This window comes from Aptenodytes patagonicus, chromosome 14 (genome assembly GCF_965638725.1).
Source record: "Aptenodytes patagonicus chromosome 14, bAptPat1.pri.cur, whole genome shotgun sequence".
NCBI lineage: Eukaryota > Metazoa > Chordata > Aves > Sphenisciformes > Spheniscidae > Aptenodytes > Aptenodytes patagonicus.
The window spans coordinates 18,059,271-18,083,672 of NC_134962.1; the positions used below are offsets into that span (position 1 = coordinate 18,059,271).

Genomic DNA, 24,402 nt, shown 5'->3' on the forward strand with positions numbered 1-24,402 from the left:
GCGGCCGCCACCAGCGGCGGCAGCGCCAGCGCCAGGTGAGGGCGGGGCGGGCCGGGCCGGGCCCTCGGCGTGGCCTCTCCGCCGCCCGCGGGGGCGCGGGGACCCGGCGGCGGGCGTGACAGAGGCGGCGGGGCGGAAGCGGCGCCCCGGCGGTGTCGGGGGCCGCCGGCGGCCCGGGCAGGGAGCAGGCCGGGCCCGCGGCGCGGCGGGCGCGGGCCGCGGGCGGGCGGCGCGGCGGGAAGGGGCAGCGGGGCCTGTCGGGGCGCGGAGCGGTGCCTGGGCCCGGGCCGCCGCCGGCGGAGCGCCCCGCGGGGCCGGACCGGGCCGGGCCAGGCCGGGCCGCCCAGGCCGCGGGGTGCCGGGGGCTGCCCGGGCCCCGCGGGGCTCCTCGGCGGGAGCCTGTCAGCGGCACGCGGGGGGCCGCGGCCTGGGGCCCCAGCGCCGGGTGATCCCGCTCGGCCGCGGCCTGCAGCCTGCCCCTGCCCCGCCGGGCCGGAGCTGCCCCCGGCCGGGGTGGCTGTTGAACCGGCCCCGTTTCTCCCGACGCTCGAATCTCAGCCGTTCGCCGCAACCTGCTAAGCCCTGAAATCAGCCCTCGGTGGCGGCCCGAGACTAAGAGGTGGTCGCTGGGCTCTGCAACGCCGTGCCGAGGGCAGCGTTTTTATTTCCCGGGGTGGGGGGGGGGAAGCGTTTCTGACCTAGACGTGGAAAGCAGTCCGGGTACTGTCAGCCACGGGAACTCCTTTTCGACTTCGGACGTTGTTTCTGATTTTAGTTTCTCAGCCCTGACCTCATGCGGGCGTTGACGTCTTTGTAAGATGTCAGCGAGGATGCACTGACGTTTCTTTGAACCTAAGCTTTTGTTTGAATTGCTTGGTAACTCTTTGAAATAGTCGGAGAAGGGCTTCTTAACTTACTCCCTCGGTTTGATTTCTGCGTTTCTCTAAATTTCATCTACTTTTAGAACGTCTCAGAAAACTCGGGGTTCCGATTCCCCCAGACTTCTTTGGGGAATGGGAAGTAGAGAGCTTTTCTGTCGCTTGCCTCGGCGTGGTTCTGAAAGCTGGCTGCAAATTGTACAGCTCTGAGCTTTGTCTCTTCATAACCCCTCAGCTTCCGGGCACGCACATTTGTGCTCATGCACCTAACTGAAAACTGTAGTAAAACCTTTCTCACTTGAATTTTGTTAGAGGAAAGACAGTGCCTCTTATTGGTATTTATAATTGTTGTGCGTTGTAGTCTTTCTGGCTGGTTCTTTAGCTAAAGCGTCTTTCAGTATTTCCCATACGAGAAAACAACCACAGAGAACAAGTTTGGCATTTTCAAAAAAGGCCGCCAAGTGTAATAACCACTACTTTTGGATTTAGCCGCTCTTTTCCAGTTATAGCAAGCGTTCCCAGCTTTTCTGTGCATCTTGTGGAGAGAGAAACAAAGGTCTCAAGGCACGTACCCAAAATGGCCAGGTCTACGAGCCTCTGGACTAAACGCGCTACCTACGGCAAGACATCAAGGTGTTTGCTGGAAATTCATGCACTCTTCGAATATTCACTGAGCCGTGTGGCTTCCTTTGAAACCTGACTTTACCAGGAAATTTTTCATAGTAATACTGTATCCTGACTCTCCTATGAGAAAAGATAAAATCAAAATGGGGGAGGCTGCACACAGACCTGATCTTCTATTGAGAAATGACATTTCTTAACATTTTAAAGCTACAGAAGGGTATTCCATTAGGCTTCAGATTTTGGCTGGAAAAACTCCCAGCAGCACTCTCCAGCCGTTCTCTCCGGAAAGCCTGTTCTTCTGTAGGACTCGGAGGGAGGGGTTGTTTACAACAGGCTTCCAACCGATGCAGTAATTTTACACTATTCTACTAAAAAAATAGGTGCTTCCTTAAAATAAAAAACAACTGTGTGTGGGGAAACCTGAGAAATGCAGCCCTCCCTGTGCAGCTCTAAACTAAGTGCTAGTGTTTTCATTTTTCAGTGGCTTAAATACTTGAAAATATGGGGGTGTAGAGGTAAATTCTGCTGAACAATGGTAATGCCACTCTTTGTCCTGTTAAGTATGATACTGTCAAAGATCGCATGCCTTTGTAGTAGATGTTAAATATTTCAAACTGATAACTAAACCGTTAAACAGATTTACAGTATATTTTTATTGTCCGATACCATATTGATTGCTTTTGGATGGAAGCTGGAGTTACAAGTGAGTTACGCAGGCATACTAAATTTAATAGATTTGCAATGGCAAAGGGTTTGCTACTGAAGATATTGAAGAGTTAATGTGGCTTAACAGCTTGGTTGCATTGGGAGTAGTGAAATTTTATAGGTCACTAGTGTACCTCTGAAGGGCAGAAGGCGTGATGGTGGTGTCTGTTTCAAAATCATGTGGTGTCTATTGAGAAATACAAACGCTGTGGCATAGAGAGAATACGAGCGAGCAGGATGCCCGTTGGTGTGTAGACCATTGAACAGCAAGACTTAACCCTGTGTATTGCAAAAACTGTGTTTGAGCATAAACTCGTTCCTTAACGCTGGGCTGGAGCAGAAGTAATGGGAGAGAACGCGTAGGGTTGGGAAAAGTTAAGGGGCAGAAGTGGAAGGGGAGATAATCCTAGATGACACAGACCTGAGGCAGGGAAGATGCATCGTCAAACCCCAGGTGAGATATTTCCCATCTGTTAGCCAGATGACCAACTCAACATTTGCTTTGCTGAAGCCATGGATATTTTGTGTTTTGTCTTGACACTGTTGGGAGCTCTGCTTTCCCCTCCAGAGCGCATCACGGATGTTCATCAGCAGGAACTACCCGTTGCAGATAACTGAGTGTTTCAGCCACATAGTCAGCATGTTCCTTGGTTCGTACGCGTTGATAGCTGAAGGTTTGGCTCAAGATGGTGTATGAAACTCAGATTGCCTAGTGTCCTGGCTAATTAGAAGGAAGGAGAAAAGCCTTTTCAGTGATGCTGCTGGAGTTGAAAGTTCATCTAAGCTTTGGATTACACAGAAGGATAGTAGTGGAAGTTTTCCAGAGGTCCAGGAGCGTGGGATTTTTCTCAGTCCATTGGGCATTGGGGGTCATTTTCTGTCCAGTGTGTCCTCTGTCATTAGTTGACGCTATTAACAGCGTCCCACTCTGAATGGCACATCAAAAATTGCTGCTGTTGTAATGAAAAATAGAAAGAAGAAGGTTGTGTCACAGTAAATAACCCTTCTTTATGTATTTGGGGAAAAAGAAAGGCGACCAGTGCGTGTCACAGTGCAGCTGGTTTGGGAGCTGGGGTGAAGGAGGGCAGCGCGCAGGGGACTCCACAGCTCGTGAGAGCCATCATCTTTTTGGAACCGAGAGGGACAGTTGCCTGCTTCTCCAGCTTGAATGAGTAATCTTGAAGCATAGCCCTACACAGGGCTTTGGATCAGATTTGTATGAAAATTGAAAAGTACAGGAGATGAATGATGCCTTGTCTAAATTCGTTTGTCTTCATGTAGAGCGATAACTTGGGACAGGAAGTTGCTTACTCTGAGTTGCGTATGTGGGAGCCTGAGCATTAGGTTTGATGCCTGAAAGGGAATGATCTAGTTATTCCTACCCAAAGATGCGTGCTATTAAATTCTCCAAGTCCTATGCATATCATTTTAATTTTATAATTTTTATTCTTTTAGAAATCAAATGACCTACCAAGGCTGCGCAGCCGGTACGAGATTGCGTTTCTCAACATGGTTTCTGGGTAGTACTTACAGAGACTGAATCAGTTGTAAGCCTCTGTGTCTGCATACATGTGCGCAGGCACACTCTCACAAGCCTCCCTCCTTGCTGGATGATACAAGGAAAACGTCAGGAGTTATTTCTGCCTTGCTTCCTGATAAATTGGAAGTTTTGGCGTCTGTAATAACAAATTTTTTCCCGGCAGTGAGTGGAGAGCACGTGAGAGATGAGATACAAGGCTTGTATTGGCAATTCTGACCGGTCTCTTTCCCAGAGAAGTCGAGGAGTTAGCAGTTGCAGTCTTGGGACTATGGCTGTAAGAGCTGAACCTCCCAAGGCAAAAACATTACCAGTTGTTTTTTTTTTTAGTGAGGCTCGAGTAAGAATAATACTGGGCAAGAAATAGTGCCTCATCTTTTGGTTGCAGCATGGGAAAGTGTTCCTTCTAAGGGTTTTTTGGAGTGCTCTTCCTGTCCCTGCAAGAATGCATTGCTGTATAGTTCTGTTGCATCCTAGTTTTACCAGAAGGTGCAAAGCTGACCAGTGATTATATGGTTCTTAATAGCAGTACTGACAATAAATAACACTTTCGAAATTTGATTCTTCCAAAAGCCCAGAGCAGCACAAAATCAGCTGCAAGTGTTTATACAATCCGGAAACTCTCGGAACAATCTTGATTTTAACAAAAGCTATACCTACTTGTGTTACACGAAGATTACTTTTTTTTTTTGGTCAGGGAAAACAGTCTCCTTATTATTGAGTGCCTCATATCAAAGGATTACTTTTAAGCTGTTTGTTTTAGCTTAAATCTTTTCTTCATACTTTATAATATCTCAGAACTTTAAAAACTGTAGTGAAATTTCCTAGACTTCTATTACATGTTTATTGCAGTATTCTTCCTTCTTACAAGAGGTGCAGTTTTCAGTCAAAACTTAGTTTGGGACTGGCAATCACAAGAATACCTGGACTGGTTATATTGGCGTTTATGAAGCTCAGTGAGAATTTGGTGATAAAGGAGTACCTGTGGGGCACGTCAGCCCAGAAAGGTTTGGTAAAATTCAGGTTTAATTTAAAGGTTTGGTTTAAATTCAACTTTAAATAAAAAGCTTGTCGCAACACAAACAATTAATAGATAGCTGCTTGAAAAGGCGTTTTCTCATAGCCTTTGGAAGGCAAGATAAAATACGGTTTCTTGACAAGATGCATCTGATTTTAAATAGCATCTCATTTTACTTGTTTGCCGATTGCATTGATGGATCTTTGTGAAGACTTACATACTGCAAAGCTCTGTCATAGTATTAATCTGTTACAAGCTATGGTGTATTTCTTCAAAACGGAAATATTCTTAACATGTGAAATTAATAATTCAGCTAATGGGAATTGATTGATCAAATATTACACTGTGTAGACTACAGCTTCAAAGAAAATTGCTGATTCCAAGTTAACTTCTGACTTAGGAAGAAGACTGGCAGCCTTCTTGTGTTGGTATCTAAGCTGCCGAAAGTGGGAATTTCTACGTGGCTAACTTAGCTGCAGTTGAAACTCGTTCTGGAGTTATCATCTTGCTTTTTAAAGCAACCCTGATGATCTTGTCAGTCAAATTCTGTTGAAATAAAAATTAATGGCTCAGTTGAGTCGTGTCCGTTGCAGCCTGGCAAGTGTTGTGGGGTTTCAACAAACTTTATGAAACTTTAACAAACCAATGTTCTGCTAAACCTGCTGTCAAAAATACATCAAGATATCACTGCAAAGGTCATATATGTTATAACAAGCTGTAATTTTCTCCTTGTCAGAAACACTTGGTGTTAGGTGTTTTATGCTTGAGGGCTATGGGAGTGCAGCAGAACAGTATGAAGAGCGGTGAGTGGTTCTGTATCAGAGAATGAGTGAATGAAGCCTGCCCTCCTGTAGACTTACTTGTTTTGTTTTCTTGACTTTTGGGAAAGCATAAGCTCTAAACTAAACTCTTTCTGTAGATGGAACACTTCACAGGGCTGTTCTTATGGATTCCTTGGTGTCTGCTAAGGTACGCGTTCAGTCTCTAGGCATTTCCCAGGGTCTCTATCAGATAACTTACTGTAATGAAAGTTGGAGTTAATGAACCAATGTTGATTAGTTGTTTTCCCTAACCAAATTTGGTATCGTCTCGCGTACAACAGGAACGGAGACAGCAGCATTTAATTGTTCTTCTTCCCATAGCCTAGGCTGACCATCCTCAGTTTCTTACTGGAGCTTGCTAGGGCAGCCCGTCTTTCCCAGTCCTCTCTTCTCTGGAGCAGTTGGGTGTCCACAGACCATCTCATACCCTCCACCCGTGGTGAGGGAGGGTCACCCTTCCCCTTGGAAGGGAGAACTGGAGGAACAAAAAGCCCCTTGGTTCCTTGCACCAAGGAATTCAGATGATTTTCCCTCCAGTTTACCACCCTTCAGCCAAACGTTGACTCTTACTCCTGCCTTGCTAAGGCACAGACAGTTTGAATGGGGGCTGACTTCTGTCAGCTTTGAGGCCTTCTTAAAAACAGCTTTTACTGGGCAAGTAAGGACTGTCCTTTCATGTGAACTCTTAGCACGGCTTTGGAGGTAACCAGCCAGTTTGTTACACGACTCAATTTTAGGCCGTCTAAAATAGTCCATGGAACATCCTTTTATAAAAAGGGTGAAAAAATAGAAATAATGCAGTATTTGCTGTAGAAAATGGAAAGCTTTTTTTAGTTTTGGCTTACACTTAATAAACGATATTAAAATTTCATATTTCAGATTTTGGTTTTGCTTGTCAGCTTGGTGTCTGGTCATGGTATTTAGGCAGGTTTGCCTGTAGCTGGAAACGGCAAAGTTACTGCTTACGATTTAGCCACTCAGGTCTTCTACTTGGTACTATACTGCTTCTTGAATTACAATGCTTATTTAGAAATACAAGAAGATACCAGAGGCTGAAAAGTGTTACATGACTATTAAAAGTGCTACAAAGCATATATGATCTGATTTAATGTGAATACTCTTTCCTTCCCTTTGAGTTGCTGGGCCGGCAGAAGTGCAAAGGCTGTGGCACAATCTAAGGCTTTTAAAGCGATTTTACTTTGTTGTCTAGATAGAAGATAGCAAACTTCTGCTTTGTCTTTCAGAGTCTTCTTCCCTCTTCTGCTTCCCTGGTTTGTTTCTGGGCAGGCCCCTTCCCCACTGATGAGCAGGCTGGCATGTAAGCAGAAAATTTGCTTGAAAAACAGCACTGGGATGTTAATATAAATCATCTTGATTTGAGGGGCGGTGTTTTGTTTTCACTGAAGCCATTAGCTTTACTGCTGCGTTTTCATTACCCTGAGAGGTTTGAGTGCAACTTGATGAGACCGTGAACAGGAGCAGGTTCTGGGGATGGATTCACCTCACTTTGTTGGCATCTGAGGTGGTTGTGTGGGCTCGTAACATGTTTCTGGAACAAGCTTAACCTGAGCTGGTTTAGGCGCCTGCTTAGGATGAGCTGAAGTGCATCCTAGTTGTGCCAGTTTCTCTTTTCTGAAGATTAATTTAATTTTGAAGAGTTTCATCTTAAAACTTAAATACATTATTCTAGATAAAACTTGCCCTGTTTAGAAGAATAAAATGTTATTTCCAGCCAAAGGGAGTATTCAGCTTTTTGCCTATAATGAAAGGTTGATTTTTCCAGATCCTCAGTTTTTGCTGAGTATATTTGAGTATAGTAACTATATTTGAGTATAGTAACATGTGCTTTTTACATTACTAAGGAGAGAGTTGGATTTGGTGCAAAACTGCATATTAAAAATCAAGGTATTCACTGTTATATTCAGTATTTTTGTTATTTTGCATCGTTGTCTGATGGAATGTGATGGTTTTCTTTCAGGATTACGTTTTTGGGAGTTGTCGTTTAACCATGTTTGCCATTCTGGAATTACCTGAAGACCTGTTGCATGCCACAAAATACTGAAGTTGTGGAATGTGTTTTGGTAGGTAAAATAAGCATATGATGCATTTGAATATCTCTTGTTCTTATATATTCTCCTCCTAACTGTCTAATAGGTTCTTGCCTCTGATGTTTGTATGTTTGAAGGGCTGGGCTGTCTCCAGAGCTGACTTTTCAGTCTGCCATAGAGGGTTATGGGCGTTTGCCATCAGGTTTGTAGCTGTTCTCCGACCTTCCTACCCAAGAGGACAGTTGAGATGCTTTTGTGGTGTTATCCCTCTAATGCCAGAGTTTGAAGTTCCAAATTACTGGAACTACCCCTATCTAAGCTCTTTCAGAGGAAATTTTACTGCATGTTTAAGTTTATTTTTAGGTATTCTTTCGTATTATAACAGTGATTCTTAGCCTTGTTTAATCTCCTTGTGTAACAATGTGACACTTGTGTAGAATCTGTTTAAAAGTCTTTTTTGCGTATTTTTGCCAAAAACAATTATGTCATTTTAATCTTTGTATCATAGAATGGTTGTGTGTATATAGGTTTTTTCATTGGTCAGTTTTAACAAGCTCCAAGATCACTGTGCTAGGCAACAAAACGGTTGAAACAGTTGTAGGAGGATAATACACTGTTAACAAATTTGCAATAAAAAACAGTGTTATGATCAGAGCGTTTCTGGGTTTTATAGGTAGTACACTTTAAAAGTATGCCTGTGTGGGTGCATGTGTGTATATGTTACGTATTAAAAGAAAGCCATCTTCTCAGCAGTATTCTGGCAATGCTGAACCTCTTCCGTCCCCATCCTGAAAAAATAAATGTGTATTTTCTCACTGGCACCTAAAACAAAGGAAACAAGAAAACTTTCAACTGTATTATTTAAGACATGCTGTTTTTCTGATTTCCTTTTTTTTTTCCTCCTGTTAAGTTGCCTGAAAACCATTTTTCAGTGAAGGCAGAAGCAGGGAGGATTCTGTATCCTTGGGAAATTATGTTGTTACTGCTATCAAGGACTCTTTCTCCTCGCTCTCAGTTCTGGATTCCCCAAGGGACTTGACTGTAGTGTCATTTCTGGACTGATTTTTCTTCCTCTTCCCTGTTGCAGCTTTAAATAATGGTCAGTGCTGACTTCTGCCATTGCTAGTGAAGGACATCAGTCGATCCTTCCTTCTGCTCTCACCCTTTCCAATCGTTTGTGTAATTTGGAAGAGTACTTTTTCAGGTGTAGACCAGGATTTTAGTAATTTTTATTTAATTGGGCTCCCTGCATATTTGTTTTGAGAGGGTGCATGTTCTGGTGTGACATCAGTTGTGAAAGTGTTTATTCTGAGTTGCCTGAAATGTATAAACAGCTTGTAAATCAATAGACTGTGTGGCAGAAAACCTCGGACAAGTTATTAGACAAAGCCTTGTTTCGGTTTGCTCGCTTTGTGTAGTGCAATGGTTGCACTACAGGAATGGTTGCACTGAGGAAAGCAACACAAGAGGTTTCAAGTTCTGTTTAAGAAACGTTGACATAACCTTAAGTTTGGATCAGCTGAGCGGATCTTGGGGTGCGGATACCAAGATACCAGGGTTTTTTTTTCCTTCATTTGTTTTTTTTAACCCCAGAGACCAGCACTTCCATCTGGCGGTGCTGGCACTCCGGAGCCTGCTGGCTTTCTGGTGTTCAGCTGCTCCCCAGTTAGCGACAACTGGCTGTTTCAGATTTTGCTCTAATCCCATCTCTCCCAGGGACTGCATGGGATTTTCTAAGTGTTGCCCGGTCACATGGCGCTGGGTTTGTCGTGCAGGCTCCCTTTTACTGTCAGGGCTGTTGGTGGGGGACAACACATGGCATGACAAACTGCCTCCTGAGTTCCCCATGGTGTGCGGTGGGACCCAGCTGTCCCTCAGCCCAGATCTAGACTGTGGCATCACTGTATCCTACATGAATTCTTCCCCTGGAGAGCCTCAGTCTTCCACATTTTAGTCAGTCAATTGTTTTATCCATATGCTAAGCGTACCCGGGAGCTCAAGCCTCCAGCAGCCCAGGGTGTGCCCTGTATCCTTCAGTTTGGACACTCTGATCTTCATGGGCTGTCCCCTGCCACCCCCTACCCCCATACGGTACTGCAGGTGCGTTTTGGTTATTAGTCTGTTATCTGGCTATTTATCTCTTCCCTTAACTTCAGTTACATATTTTTAATAATTAGACTATACTGAATACGACCAACTTTATTATAAACAGGCATAACACTTTTCATGCTGCTGTAGCCTGTCCTGGGCCAGGTTCATGTGTAGATGGTTGCCATGTGGTGGCACTGGCCTTGCGCTGAGTTTCCAGAAACAATTGTGTAATGGGAAATATTAAATTGGAAACTCTAAGCCAACAGTGTGCAGGAAGGAGGCCATGTGTGTTCTTTGAACAGAGGATGATATTCAGAGACCTTTTTGTGCTGCCATGTGAGTATGAATGCTCAAGTTCATGAAATGTGCTGTGGTTATGCAGATCAATTCAGGTATGGTTCTTAGTCATCAGAGATACTCTATAGCCCGCTGGGAGTTCATCTTGTTTACAGGAATTGTTGGATGACCAGAGTTTTACCTGTGTGTGCTTATGCTAAAGGCTTTTTGTGTTTATGTGGAAGAGTGTTGAGCGAAGGTACACACTAATTATGGTCACGTGCTGGCTTGTGATTTATGGAAGTCAACCCTATAACCAGGAGATTACAGAATTTGTTAGGACGAGGGATGCAGCTGGGATTCATTTGGTTTGAGATGGACGGCGTGCTGTGCTCTGCCTGAAGAGGAAGATTTTGCAAATCATTACTTCCTCCTGTCATACTTGAGATAAATTATACCTGATTATAGGAACGGACTAAACTGCATGTGTTTGAGAGGGAAAATGGATGTAGCAGAGATCCTTGAGGAGCGTAATGTGGGGGGAAAAAAAAAGAGAAGGGAGCTGTAGCTACATATTCTTATCCAGAAAGTAAAATTTAAAATTCAATCTTGTGTGGGGTTTTTTTTTCCTAACTCAAGCTTTCCCTGCAGTCCTATAATTTTTTGAGTCAAATGAAACAAGGCCTGTGGTCCTTTGGGATTTAACAAACTATATTTTAATAGTGTTCATGAAGGGCCATAATTTCAACAAATCCTGTCAGATTTTGGCACGTTGAGGTGAGGTTGGTGGAACCTGGTCTAAGCTGCAGCATTTTCATGAAGTCTTTAACACCACAGTTGAAGCAGTCTGGGAGTCTTCTGGTCTTTCACAGAGAAGACGGATGCTTCAGACATTTCCATTCAAAAAAGAATTTGAAATGTTTGTGTTCTTATAGAGAAATTTTTTATTTCTTTGGTGTCAGGGATTGTCAGAAGTACTCACGTTTCTTGCTGCAGATGGAACAGCCCACCCCCTCCAAGTAATTGCGCTTTTTCAATACCTAAGAGCCTGTATATTGAGCTGAGATTTCTCTCCCTGAAAAACTTACGCAAGATTTTCGGATAAATAATTTTCTGTGTAATTTTCTTCAAAATATAGTGCTTATATTTCACAGGACACTTGCCTCATTCAGTGCACAGAATGACTGTGCTTGGTGATTAAAAAGATGATTTGCATAGGACTCCCAGCTCCTTTCTCCCTGAAGTCAGTGTATGTGTAATGAATGACGTAGGAATGCAGGAGGAGAAGGAATTCTCTCCTGGTTTTGGTGTAAAGCCAGCTCTAGTAAGGAAGATCCCCGTCCAAGAAATAATGTGTGAAAATCAATTAAAACAGCTTTTCACAGATGCTTATTAATTGTCATTCTCATTTTCTGGGCACCTGACATGAAACTGAGTAGTTTAACTTAATGGAGGTGCCAAACACTCAGACCTGTAATTCAGATACAGAACTGAGCAGCAAGAAGTCTGGGGAAAAAAAGAAGATTTAATTGTCTCCGTGTTCACCTGGTAATGAATTTTTTAAATTTTTGTCTCTATTCCCCATCTCTAAAATTTCCGTGGTAATAATAAGTAACTTATGAAAGCACTATGGAAATAGATCAGTGACTGTGAAATATTTTTACTTAGTTTCTGTTGCAGGACTGCAGAAGAGCTTGTGAGACAAAATTAGCTGAGATTTGAGTCGTGTTTGATAACGAAGGCTTGGTGCTGCAGTATGAAGACAGTAACTATATGTAAAATAGGTGATTATTCATTAATGCCATTTAGCCTGCTTAGTGTGGTCTAGGGTTGCAAGGGAGGAAAAAAAAAAAGGATTTTGTGAAATCACAGCAAGTGTGTGGGCAGAGACCTGACCAAAAGCAGGGTATTTTGTGACTTCCGAGTCCTTGTTTTTTCATTTGTAATATTGTCCCTTCAGCAACATTATGCGAGTGTGCAAACAGCGTAGGGCTGAATCTAAGCTTGTCTAACAGAGTTATATTTTTTTATTAAAAAAGGCTGTTTTCTGGCCAGTATCTGCAGCTCACCTTTAATCTCAGAGTTGTGGTTTTAATTTGTGTTGGGAATTTGAACCTCTGCCAAAAACCCAATCTGTATCCTATTCAAGGGTATGTCGTCCCGAACTAAACGTTTTGGGTGGGTTGTGCTGAATACCGACAGCTTTGGAGTTATGAGGTCTTGACAGTCCTGGCTGTTGAATTGATTTGTTTTTGACAGCGGTGGTCAGGAACAGGTCCCTTTTTTGGTTTTGACATCAGCTTTGGCTGTTGGTGTAGATGGTTTTAATCTTTTAGCAATACTTGCAAAGCGTTGAGCGTGAGAATAGAGGTCTCGCCTGGAGGAGTTAGTGCCGTAGCCCTTGTAACGGCTTGTGTTGGAGTGGAAAAATGTGTATCTTAATTAAACATTGGTATCATTCACCGCAGATGTAGGGATAACTTTTGTCATAGGTTGTACTTCTGTACACATAACAGCTTAGATTACTATCATAATGTCAAGTAAAATTTACTGCAAAGTCTAGACATTTTATAAAGTAAAAAACATCAGGTGTGTGACTTGATTTACTGAGTTCATTCTTATCCAAGCTCAATAGGGGCATGGGGGGAATTGTGGGCTAGCAAAGGGGGTGCAAATTTCAGGTTGTAATGTACATAAGCAGCTGAAAACACCTAAATCTTTACAAACTTTTGGAAAGAAGGCATGGTATGCCTGAGATTTGCCTGAATGTGAGTAAAATATTTGTCAAATCCTAAATTTCTCATGGTAAAAATATGCTGTGGCTTTCCTACTGCTTTGCTGGACAAAGAAGTGCCTATTGCATCTGCAATCCCTAAAGCTAAATTTGGTGGTTTTATCTATCTTTCTGTAATTAAAGTATTGCTGTGACTCGTGTAACTTCCCGGCAGTCAGGCACTGCAGAATTGGTACTGGGTGCTTGCTTGTCCTCTGTACGATATGGAGATGAATGTAATTGATTTTCTTTTTTTTTTTTTCCCCCCCTCTACCTTCCTTTCTACCTGACTATCGTTTAGGTCAACTGGAATACTTTTCAAGTCACGTGCAGCAGGATTCTGTCAGAAAACCACTTCTGTTTGTTCTAGTGGACGAACAGCTTGGATACTGCAATGGCCACCGCTTTCAAAGTCACACAGTTTGTCTCACAGACCCTAGCATTGGGTCACCCGGTAGGTTTTTCTGTCATTGATCTTATGTGCCATTGAAAGCAGTTGTTAATGTCTTTACACACTTACTATTACACTTACTGTAACTTTTTTTCCCTTCCAAGCATCCTCTTAACGTCTGACAGGCTCCCATTGTTGGAAACAATGGTTTTGGATGATCTACCTAACTTAAAAGATACATATGCCTCCTTGTACTCCTCAGCTATGGAAGACTTAGAGGTGGATTTTGATTCAGGACTGGAGGAAGATGAACTGAAACAGGAGGCTGCTCCTGAGGATTCCACGATCTTTGTAGCTTTTAAAGGAAATATAGATGACAGAGACTTTGAGCAGAAACTAGATATCATATTGGAGAATGTGCCTGGCCTTTTACACATGGGTAATGTACCTTCTTGTCATTTTTCAGCTGTCCTTAAAGTATTTATTTATGTAGTCAGAGTGCTTGTACAAAGAAATAGATTATATTGTTTTCAAGTTACTTAGTTTGTAATAAGATTTGTTGGGGTTATTCTTAGTGAATTTGGCAGCTGTTCTTCTCAGAGACACAGAGTACAAGTTTCTGCAGTTGTTTTATTGTTTAAAACTGATTTCATGAGTGAGTTCATTTACTCCTATTCCGTTCCCATGTTTTACTTGGTTTTTTCCTCTTTCATTTCCCTCCATTACACATTGCTGTGTTACATGAAAGTGAAACCAGGCTTGTCCACACAGGAGATGTTTTTTACTACCAAAACCATCCAATTTAAACAACCGCAATTCATCTGAGAATAGGTTCATTCTCAAGTAACTGTGTCAGTTCAAGACGTTACTGCTCCTTTGCTGCTACATTGACCTACACTACATGATTTTTTTTTTCCCCCCCCTGATGAGGGACGTGGAGTGCTCTCACATATCCCTGTGTGCCCACCAAGGTCTGGGGACAGCTGTGTAGCTAGTGAGTGATAGCAGGCTTTTGGGACAATAACGTCTTTTACCAGCACGTCTAGATCTGGAAAAAGACATCTGTCCACTGTCTGAGCATCTTTGCAAAGGTTCTTATGATGATTACTTATAGCTGCTCGGTTATGTAGTCTTGCTTGTACAAGTACGATCTTTCTTATTCGACAGCCCTCCCTTGGTAAGGGTGCAGCGTTGTGATGGTTTGGGTCAGTGTGCTTGGATCAGTGATGTGCTCCCTCCCCACTGCTGGTTTCCCCAGCAATGCCCCTCATCTGGTATTACTTGAACAGTCAGATTAACGGCTTAATTTCTTGCCATTAGTATAGTTTGCTATAGAAACAGATAAAGCCGGGCGGGTTGCCTTAAGTGCGGTGGCAGGAACACATAACCAGAAGAGCCTTGGAGACGGGAACCACAGCAGCGCTGATCTGACTTGGCATGATGTCATATAACTACAGTCTAAAAGCCACGTAATTGCCCAGACACTCTCTCTCTCTGCTGTTTGTGAACCAAGCTTTTCCTGGTAACTATAGGTCGCCATCCCAGCATGCTGCTCTTCTGTTGCATGGTCTTTTGAAATCACACCGTACAATGAAGAATCCACCTTTCTTCTTTAGGCAGGCGGTCTTTGTGTTTGAACAAAACTAATTTTTTAGATTAGGTTTTAAAATGTTCACTGCATTGCTTGTTTTTTCAATAATGTAAAATACCTTTTCAGAAAAATAACCTATGACTTCTGAATAACCAAACTGAATTTCTTTGTCACTTCGTTCTTTTCTTTCCATTTTGTCCAGTTGTAGTCAGTTGGGTCTGGCATCAGTTGTTGGGGTCCTTGCTGTTATCTCTCAGGGACATAAAAAAGCTGTTATAAGACAAAAATACTATGAAGAAATACCACTGGTTTGAGCTGTATCTTGTAAACAGTTGGAAGTGGACATAAAACTAACAGATAGTTACTGGTGTGAAAAGATACGTGTTAATACCATAAATGAATTGCGTAGTTTTTGAATGGAAACAAATTCAATCTGTAGCTGTACGGAGTTGCCTTTGTTATATGGAGGTGTCTGCATGCTGGGTTTGTTATAACTATTAATGGCAGGATTAATAAACATGATTCAGACCTCAGCTGAAAAAGCAGAAAGCAAATTTTTAAAATAAATTTCAAATTAATTTGAAAATTATCCATGTGACAAGTTATTTAAACTGATTCAGAGCAAAATAGGATATTCAGGATGTTGAGTTAGTAAATAACATTGGTTTAGACTTAGCAGATGCAATGTTTGAAAAACGAGAAATTCGGGTACTAATATCTAGAAATACTGAAACTGATAATACAAATTTTATATGTAAAATATTGGAACATTAATAACAGTAAATACTTGACTGTTCAAACTTCTACAAAAGGAGGATTTAAAACTACTCCTGTCATGTTTCCAGCCAAAAACATGTTTATAGGTAGAAAGAGGATGAATTTAATAATACCATTACTGTAGCAGCAGAAGGGACTTGGTGAATAGTTAAGGACAAGAGATTCCTAAATAGGAATGAGTTATTGGCATTCTTAAATGACATGTTCTTCAGAATCAAGAAGTTAGCAAACTTTTAGTAAATCTGGTGTTACAGTGGAAGAACTGGCTGATTAAAATTTGGGCCAATGTTTACTGTTTTCAAAGGGACTTCCTTTTCAGAAAGCTAGAAACTGGACACTTATAAACCTGTATTAGGAATATATTTTTAATTTTCCTTAAATGCATTTTGTAGCAATAATTTAGTTAGGTACCACTTCAGATAAATATATCCAACGTGACTGCCCTACCTTTTTACTAATTCCCACACGTTACTTCTAAAACAACTGATCTACGTAGAAACACTCATATGTAGAACAGGTTTTCAGAAAACCTGCAACTAAATATTTTGCATGACTTTAACATGTTTTTTTGCAGTGGATTGAACATACCTATTCAGAAAAACTGTATAATATGGTAGGAATTAATGAAATATTGCTAGGACTCTGTTGGCACTGGCCTTTAAAAAAAAAAAAATGGTTTCACAAGCATTTGTAGAGCAAATATTTCAAGAATGGGGTTTCATTCTTGCAGTCATTTTTTTCATACATCCATCTGGTTCACTAACAGATTTATTAAATCTGGTTTATTAGATATTGTCATATCTTTCCAAAGTAGTTTATCCACAGAATATTTCAATTTTTGAGTAATATTATCAAGTGGTTGTGTTGGCTACTGCGTTGGTTATCAAGTTTTTATATTGCTAATTTTTGGAAAATACCTGAAGTGGTTTGGCAGTATCGATCACTGTACGCCTGTGCTGGAGAAATCTGCTGTACCTGAGACTAACCGCTGATAATTTTCCAAGCCAAATAATTGTTTCAGTTTTTTCAGCTGTGCTTTTCTACCAAGTTATTTCATCATACGTGTTTGAAAACTGCCTTTGCACTGACTCTGACCATTTTTCTTTTAAGAATCCAACAAGTTAAAACTGCAGAAGATAGAGCCTTGGAACAGTGTCCGCGTTACCTTCAATATACCCCGTGAAGCTGCTGAGCGGCTGCGAATTCTGGCTCAGAATAATAACCAACAGCTTCGTGACCTGGGAATTCTCTCAGTTCAAATTGAAGGTATTTCACACCTAATTTGCTTCCAGAGGCGTTAAGCTAACATTTAATATACTCAACAAGCATTTTCAGGTACTTGGTTAATGTTGCAAAACTTCTAATTTAGTAATTTGGAGAATGACTTCAGTGAAAAGGTAGCTCAAGACTTTTATTCTTTCAAGAATAGGTTTAATAATAAAAATGATAGCTGAAAATCCTCTGAGCATCAGGAAGCCTCCTGAAAAATGTTTTTTGAGTGTTAGCTAGCAAAATGTGCCCTAATTTTTTTTTCCCTAATTGTTTCATATGGGGCTTTCTTAAAAACAAGTTTTCAGTGGATTTCACAATTAAAATATCCTTTCTGGACAATTGTCCAAGAGCACACTCAGGATAAACTAAGAGCATTTAATGCTTGTCATGGTGTTTGTTTTTCTTAAAATTGAAATCCAGAAGATAAGGGTAGTATGATGCATAACTGTCCTTCTAAAGTGCACATTATAGGTAAAGTTTATTCTTCCTTCCTTGACATCTTTTAAATGTCCTTTTGAACATGTCTCTATTCTGCTTTTCTGTGTATCATTCAGTTCACCCAAATTGTGCATTACTTTTAGGGGAAGGTGCTATCAATTTAGCTTTAGCTCAGAACAGAAGCCAAGATGTCCGAATCAATGGGCCCCTGGGAGCAAGCAACTCAGTGCGAATGGAAACAGGGTTTCCCATGCAAGGGGGACAAGGTAAATTCCTTTGGGTTTTATTTGTTTAGCTTAATACACTTTGAAATTTGTTACTAAGCCAATCATAAAATTTCACTGATTATAGCAACTATTGTTTGCAGAATTATAATTGCCATTTTAATTAATGTGTGTTCTTGTTTCTGTACTGTCAAACCATGTCCCACATTACATAAACTAAACAGTTGGCTGCATTTTGTCCCACAAACATTGGAGTCATTTGGGTGGGGCAGATTGATTTGTCTGGGGTTTTTTGAGGGTTTGGTGGTTTGGGGTTTTGTTTTGGTTTTAGTGTTTTCGTTTTTTGGTTTTTTACATAAAGACTGTTAAAGCAGATGAGTCTAAACTAGTGAATTCACTAGTGAATATGCACAAATTATCACAGTTTTCTGTTTGGCTACCTTTATGAAAATGAGCATAAGCCTTTATTCAGTGTACAATAATAAACTATTTTACATTAAATCCATTATAATTATGGGAAGGACAGGACCGTCATTGTTAGTCTCTCTTTTTATTTTCTGACAAACTCTTGAGATCTGATCATAGAGAATTGATTTTTGTGAATAGGTGTAGTTTCATTAAACTCTACATTTTAGAGCATTGTGTATGCATGATAAGTAATTTTTAACTACAAAAGTCAGATTTTACGAAGAGTTAAAAGAAAGCTACTATGTAATTTATTTTAGTAGCTGAATCATAAGGCAAAATAAACTAATTAGTATCTTAGTAAATAGGATTTAAAGCAATTAAAAAAACTGGGAGCGTTTTTTGTCAGAGTTAATGTAAGATGCATGTGTGGCTATTGATGAGTAGGAATGGAAAGAACATTTCACCTCTGTAGAAACCTGATTAAACAGCAGTTAAATCATTGTGGTTAACAAGGAAGGTAAAGCATTTAAAGAAAGGTTTACTTTGAAAGTGGCTGCTCTAATCTTCACTGTGACGATCATGAGCTTCATTTCATGCCTGCAGGTCAACAATATAAATGTAAACAGTATAAATATAACAATAATATAACCAACAGGTCAACAATATAAACCATTTTGTAAAACAGCAGCCTGTGGAAGTGAAACAATGAAATTTTTCTCTTGCAACACCTCAGTTACTTTCTAGTATCAGATTTTGCAAAAACCTTTGAACGTGTATAACTTTGATACAGTCTTGTCACTTGGTGACTTTAGTGGCAAGTCAGGCTCAACTAATCCATGAGTCAGCAGTATAGCCTTTTTAAAGGTTTGGTGCTAAAGGAGAAGCTTCAGCATGACCTTACTTGTTTTATACCAGGGAATCTCAGATTTCAGACAGAGATACGTGTCCTCAGGTTATTTCAGACAAACAATTCTTAAAGTCTAAAGAAATATTTTATTAACAAACATAATTTTTTCTTGTAAAAAAAAAAAATCTAAAATTCTTCTCTGTGTAAAAACTGTAAGACTTGATTATTTTTATTTTTATTTTTTAAGGTTTAATAAGAGTGAGCAATGCTGCAGCTGTCATGATGTCCCAGAGTGGAAATGTGCCCTCCTCTATGGTGGCAAGTGGTGCCAGTGCTGAGCTGCAGCCAAGAACACCTCGGCCTTCCTCACAGCCAGGTGGTAAAACTTAGTCACAGTACTGACCTGAAAATGTTGTTGAATTTTTACTCTTCAGCACACAAGCTTGAGTGTGTTGCTCAGAGTACTCCAGAATTGTCCTGGAGTATTTCCCCTGCCCTTTCTGGGAGTTACTCTCTGTGGAACCCTCCCTGCCCCCATTAACCTGGTAAAACTTTTCAAATAATTTGGGGGCCAAGTCGCCAGCTTGCTTGGTATTTTGTTCAAATGTGTTGAGCAGCAGCAGCAGTGTTTTTGCAGTAGAACTGTTGTGACTGAGCTTTACGTTTAGATAAAGGTAAGAGAAGGATTGGTTGAATGAGGCAGGTGTCTCCCGTAGGAAGCAAATGCACCAGACTGAGCACAAGTGCTTTTCAGGAAGGGTAGGTAGACTGGAAGTTTAAGGATTGGGGATCTGGGGTGTGTGAATGTTTAGGGTTTATTCTTCATAATTCTGCTAGTACAAGTTACTTGCATTTTGGGACTACAGAAAAAGAGAGGGAGTTATTACTTGTCCCTCCATAAAATGGTGGCAGTACTTGCCAGCTTCTGTAGATCTCTGCAGGATTTATTCTTACAGACAGCATTTTTCATAAATGTTTTAAATATTCTGGGAATATTAGTTTGACACTACCTTAATTCCTCGTTATGCCACTTTTTTTAACTGGTAGGGATAATAGCCCCAACAGGTGGGTTATACAAACAAACTGGAGGACAAGAGGCTGGAGACCAGCCCCACAGAAAGAGATCTGGGGGTTTGGGTTGATGGCAAGTTGAACATGAGTCAACAGCGTGCCCTGGCAGCCAAAAGGGCCAGCCGTGTCCTCGAGTGCATCAAGCACAGCGTAGCGAGCTGGTCGAGGCAGGTGATTGTCCCACTCTACACTGCACTGGTGCGGCCCCACCTCGAGTGCTGTGTGCAGTTTTGGGCACCTCAGTACACGAAGGACATCAAACTATTTGAGTGTGTCCAGAGGAGGGCGACCAAGATGGTGAAAGGTCTTGAGGGCAAGACTTACGAGGAGCAGCTGAGGTCACTTGGCTTGTTCAGCTTGGAGAAGAGAAGGCTGAGGGCTGCCCTCATCACAGTCTACACCTTCCTCAAGGGGGGCAGCGGAGGGGGAGGTGCTGATCTCCTCTCTCTGGTGACCAGCGATAGGACACGAGGAAATGGAATGAAGCTGCATCAGGGGAAGTTCAGATTGGACATTAGGAAAAGGTTCTTCACTGAGAGGGTCCCTGGAACAGGCTCCCCAAGGAAGTGGTCACGGCACCAAGCCCGTCAGAGTTCAAGGCGCATCTGGAGGACGCTCTTAGTCATATGGTTTAGTTTTAGGTAGTCCTGCGAGGAGCAGGGAGTTGGGCTTGATGATCCTTATGGGTCCCTTCCAACTTGAGATATTCTGTGATTCTATGATTCTAAGTGTGCAGAAGGCTTACATTCATCTGTAGCAGCAAGCACTGTGGAGCTATTGTGCTTTATTGTAGAGGTTATAAATTGATAAGACTTGGCTTCTCAGAATTCCCAAACATTTTGAAAACTTTTAGAGCGTTGCCTGTTTGTCTGTTGGAGAAATTGGAACACCCGAGCATGAATTTTTATGCAGAGTAAGCAAATGCAAGCAAGCAATTTACCCTTTCTTGTTTTGGGGTGGGTTTTGTCTACAGTAGGTTATTTTTTTTTTACTTTTCTTTGCTATTTTAATAGATGCAATGGACCCACTCTTATCTGGGCTAAATATCCAGCAGCAAAATCATCCGTCTGGATCTTTAGCTTCCCAGCTCCATTCAATGCAGTCAGTTCCTGTAAACAGGCAGATGAACTCAGCCAACTTTCAGCAGCTACAGCAGCAGACGCAGTTGCAGACACGTCCTCCCCAGCCACATCAGCAGCCACAGCAGGGTATTCGACCTTCATTTACTTCACCAGCACAGGTTCCAGTTCCCCCTGGCTGGAACCAGCTTCCTTCTGGAGCACTTCAGCCTCCTCCAACCCAGGGAGCATTGGGTACATTGACAGTAAACCAGGGTTGGAAAAAGGCCCCGTTGCCTGGACAAATGCAGCAGCAACTTCAAGCAAGACCATCTCTAGCAACAGTACAAACTCCTACTCATCCTCCACCTCCATATCCTTTTGGAAGCCAGCAAGCTTCCCAGGCTCACTCAAACTTTCCCCAAATGAGCAATCCCGGCCAGTTTACTGCTCCTCAAATGAAAAGTCTTCAGGGAGGGCCCTCACGGGTTCCTACGCCACTACAACAACCCCACCTGACCAACAAGTCTCCTGCTTCCTCTCCCTCCTCCTTCCAGCAGGGATCTCCTGCATCATCTCCAACAGTTAACCAGACGCAGCAGCAGATGGGACCAAGGCCTCCCCAGAGTAGCACACTTCCCCAGGGATTTCAGCAGCCTGTCAGTTCTCCTAGTCGTAATCCTATGGTGCAGCAGGGGAACGTACCCCCCAACTTCATGGTGATGCAGCAGCAAAACCAAGGTCCACAAGGTTTACACCCTGGTTTAGGAGGTAAGAAGTACTGAGACCTTTTATTTTAAAAAGAAAAGAAACATAAAATGTCTAGAACTGATGTTGCTGTTAGTTTTGAAAAGACCCTTTAAAAGACAGGATAAAGGCATAGATTGAGTATAAAGTGGGTATGGGTGAATTAGCATCTGCATCACTTAATTTCTACTGCCTATCTCTGTCCTGCAGTGTCACAGTGATAACCGAAGGGTAGACTCTGGGCCACTGCAGAAAGAAATTGCTGTATGCAGTTGCTGGTTATGACTGCCAGTTGTCCTCTTGATAATTCTTCTGTTGCCTTTAAGCAACTTCAGGATATTCAGAGATGGTGTGGGTTTTTTGGTTTGGTTTGGGATTGTTCTTTTTTTTTGGGGGGGGGGGAGAAGGGGGGGGATTTTTTTTGAGAAAGAGAGAGAGTGTAATAAGAACAAATGAACATTTTCTTTCTCTCTTCAGCTTCCTCTGTCACCATTTACATTTTCTACTACAGAAGTGAGGCATTATTGTGCATCTTCCTCTAAGTTGTGGATGTCTCTTGACCCTGTCTTTGTCATCAGTTTCTTCCCATATAAAAGAGGAAAGAGCTATTATTGCCATGCTGTTGTATTCCCTATTCTAAAATTAAGAGGTCAAGGGATGTTTAACTTGCCCTTTGGCTTTGTTGTCTTTAGTTTTCTCCTCGGCTCTCCGCACTTTCATCTTTTACTTACTGCTCCTAGAATTCTTCTCTAACACTGAAGAAATTTCATTTGTCAATCCCAAGATCTCCTTTGTGTCCTTCGTGGATTTTTCCCCCTTGAGCCTTTTGTAGTTCTGTGCCAGACTTGTAGCACTTCTCTCTGCTCACTCATTTGTTCATCTTTTTCTTGAATGGCTGCTCTCAGATACCCATACATGAGCTCTTGCTTAAGCCTTCGAAATATTTTCTTTCTGTACTTATAAAATATGAGCCATGTTCTTTGTCCACTTACACACACATGTATATATTCCAGTTTCTTGCATTCTCACACTGTACATCTGAAATCTGTCCAAAAAGCTGTAAGGAATACCCGTTTCTCGGTCTGCTGATCTGGACAAGCTTCTTGTTTTCACTGTTTGTACCAGGGGTCTCATTTGAATTCAGATGAATTTGATTCAGATTCAGTTTCAAGGTTCTCCTCTTCCATACTGTTCCTAGGATCTGCCAGTGCCCTATACTTGGTATATCTTACCTTGTCTCCATCTGGAAGCAGTTGTTTATTATTTTAGTCACATTTGCCTACAGATTTGCCTCACCAGCCATATGTCCCCATCAGGAATCATTTCCTCTAGGTAGCATAGCCATGACCTCTAGATAGTATAACCTCTGTATTCTCCTTCCTTTCTAAGTAAACCTACTACAAACAAACCCCTCCTTTTTTTGAGTTAAAAATTACACCCCAAATAAAGTATCAAAATACATTATTTGGACTTACTGTAGACCTTATTGCTAAAGTCAGTAATACTGCTGTGAGCTATATCCTCAGCTGATTTAAAAAGACAGGATTCCGTTGGTTTCAGCAAAGCTGTGTTGCTTCCACTTGCTGAGATTTTTGCCTGGCTTCTGTGCATGCTCATTCCTTGCTGCAATTTATATGTTAATTAAGTTGTAATTACAGATCTTTCAATTTTTAAGCCATCTTGCATTTAAAGGTTTGGTGTAAGTGAATACATTCAAAACGTTTTCCATTTCACCTAGTTAATTTAGCAAATCAGAACTTAGATTTGGAATAGGCCAAGTTAACGCTTCTTTTTTCTCAGTTCAAGCATTCTTACGTGCAAAACTTTCCTAAAGGTTTAGTAGAACTAAAGCTAGAGTCCGGTGATGTGATGTTTCACGAAGTGTATGTTCCATATTTGCAGATGTGTCTTATTTGACCTGTAAACTTGCTTATCTTGAAATATTAATTACAAACCTAAGACCAGATTAATTAATACAGGCAATACAATTAAGTGTGCGTGTAGAAGGAACCAAAGTCAAATTCTGGCCGTGTATCGTGGGTCACAAAAATAAGGGAGGACAGGGCTGCTTCTAGGTCTGTGGCATCATCTATTTGACAGTGAGTTAAAAAGAATTGGGTTCTGTTAAATCCGTTTATGCTGCTGCTCACATTGGTAGGTAGAGGGAAGGTTTTGCTCTCTGTCCCAGGGCAGCGGTGATGTCTTGATATGTCAAAGTGTGGGCATTGTGCCAGACAGGGGCCTGGTAAAATTACTTGCTCTTGCAGTAGGAATAGCAGGGTTACTTGAATGAGCAGCGGTTCTGGAATGTGGACATGCTGTCTCATGAGGTTCCTCAGCCCACTCTAGGTTGAGAAGTTATTTTGAGTGTGCATGCACACAGCAGCAGTGCAAAGGAGTGCCAAGGAGTGTTGTACCGGGTGTGTAATGGCGAGAGTTGTTGAGAGGAGCACATCACTGTAACAAAAATGCCAGTTATTTGTGTTTGCGTACATGGAGTAAGTTAAGGGCCTGATTAGAGTTGAGATGCAGTAGAGAAGAAAACAGCAAGCTATGTTACTTTAATTTCTAGTTTCTAAAACGTCAAACATGGACTTTTTGCCTTCTCTGGTTAAGTTTTGTACTTAAGTTACAGTTTGAACTGAGTCATAGTAGCTTGTTAGGCAGAATTATTGCACAGATAAGAACTATAAATGTCTTCAGTGGGTTTCGTATATTGGCAAAAAACACTTTCTGCCTAAACCTGTAATGTGGCAGTATAGACTCAAAGGTATTCTTCCTATCATACTCCAATTATAGTTTTTCTC

The 24,402-nt window shown here is 41.7% G+C and overlaps 1 protein-coding gene across 7 annotated transcripts in view; it reads left to right on the forward strand.

The window, feature by feature from the left end:
- The window catches only part of NCOA6 (nuclear receptor coactivator 6), a 47,860-nt gene continuing 23,458 nt past the window's right edge, over nucleotides 1-24,402 (forward strand). For 2 of the 7 annotated variants that reach the window (XR_012996512.1, XM_076352297.1), the window contains exons 1-9: nucleotides 1,425-1,511; nucleotides 6,828-6,901; nucleotides 7,562-7,664; nucleotides 13,073-13,225; nucleotides 13,327-13,601; nucleotides 16,641-16,796; nucleotides 17,384-17,506; nucleotides 18,967-19,098; nucleotides 20,804-21,619. Coding sequence is in view for 6 of the 7 variants with exons in the window: in XM_076352297.1 (XP_076208412.1) it covers nucleotides 13,367-13,601; nucleotides 16,641-16,796; nucleotides 17,384-17,506; nucleotides 18,967-19,098; nucleotides 20,804-21,619 (1,462 nt within the window). In the remaining variant the exon portion in view is untranslated. Of the gene's footprint in view, nucleotides 36-1,424; nucleotides 1,512-5,716; nucleotides 5,732-6,827; nucleotides 6,902-7,561; nucleotides 7,665-13,072; nucleotides 13,226-13,326; nucleotides 13,602-16,640; nucleotides 16,797-17,383; nucleotides 17,507-18,966; nucleotides 19,099-20,803; nucleotides 21,620-24,402 lie in introns of those variants that run through there. The other 5 variants (XM_076352293.1, XM_076352291.1, XM_076352296.1 and 2 more) reach the window with 5 other exon arrangements.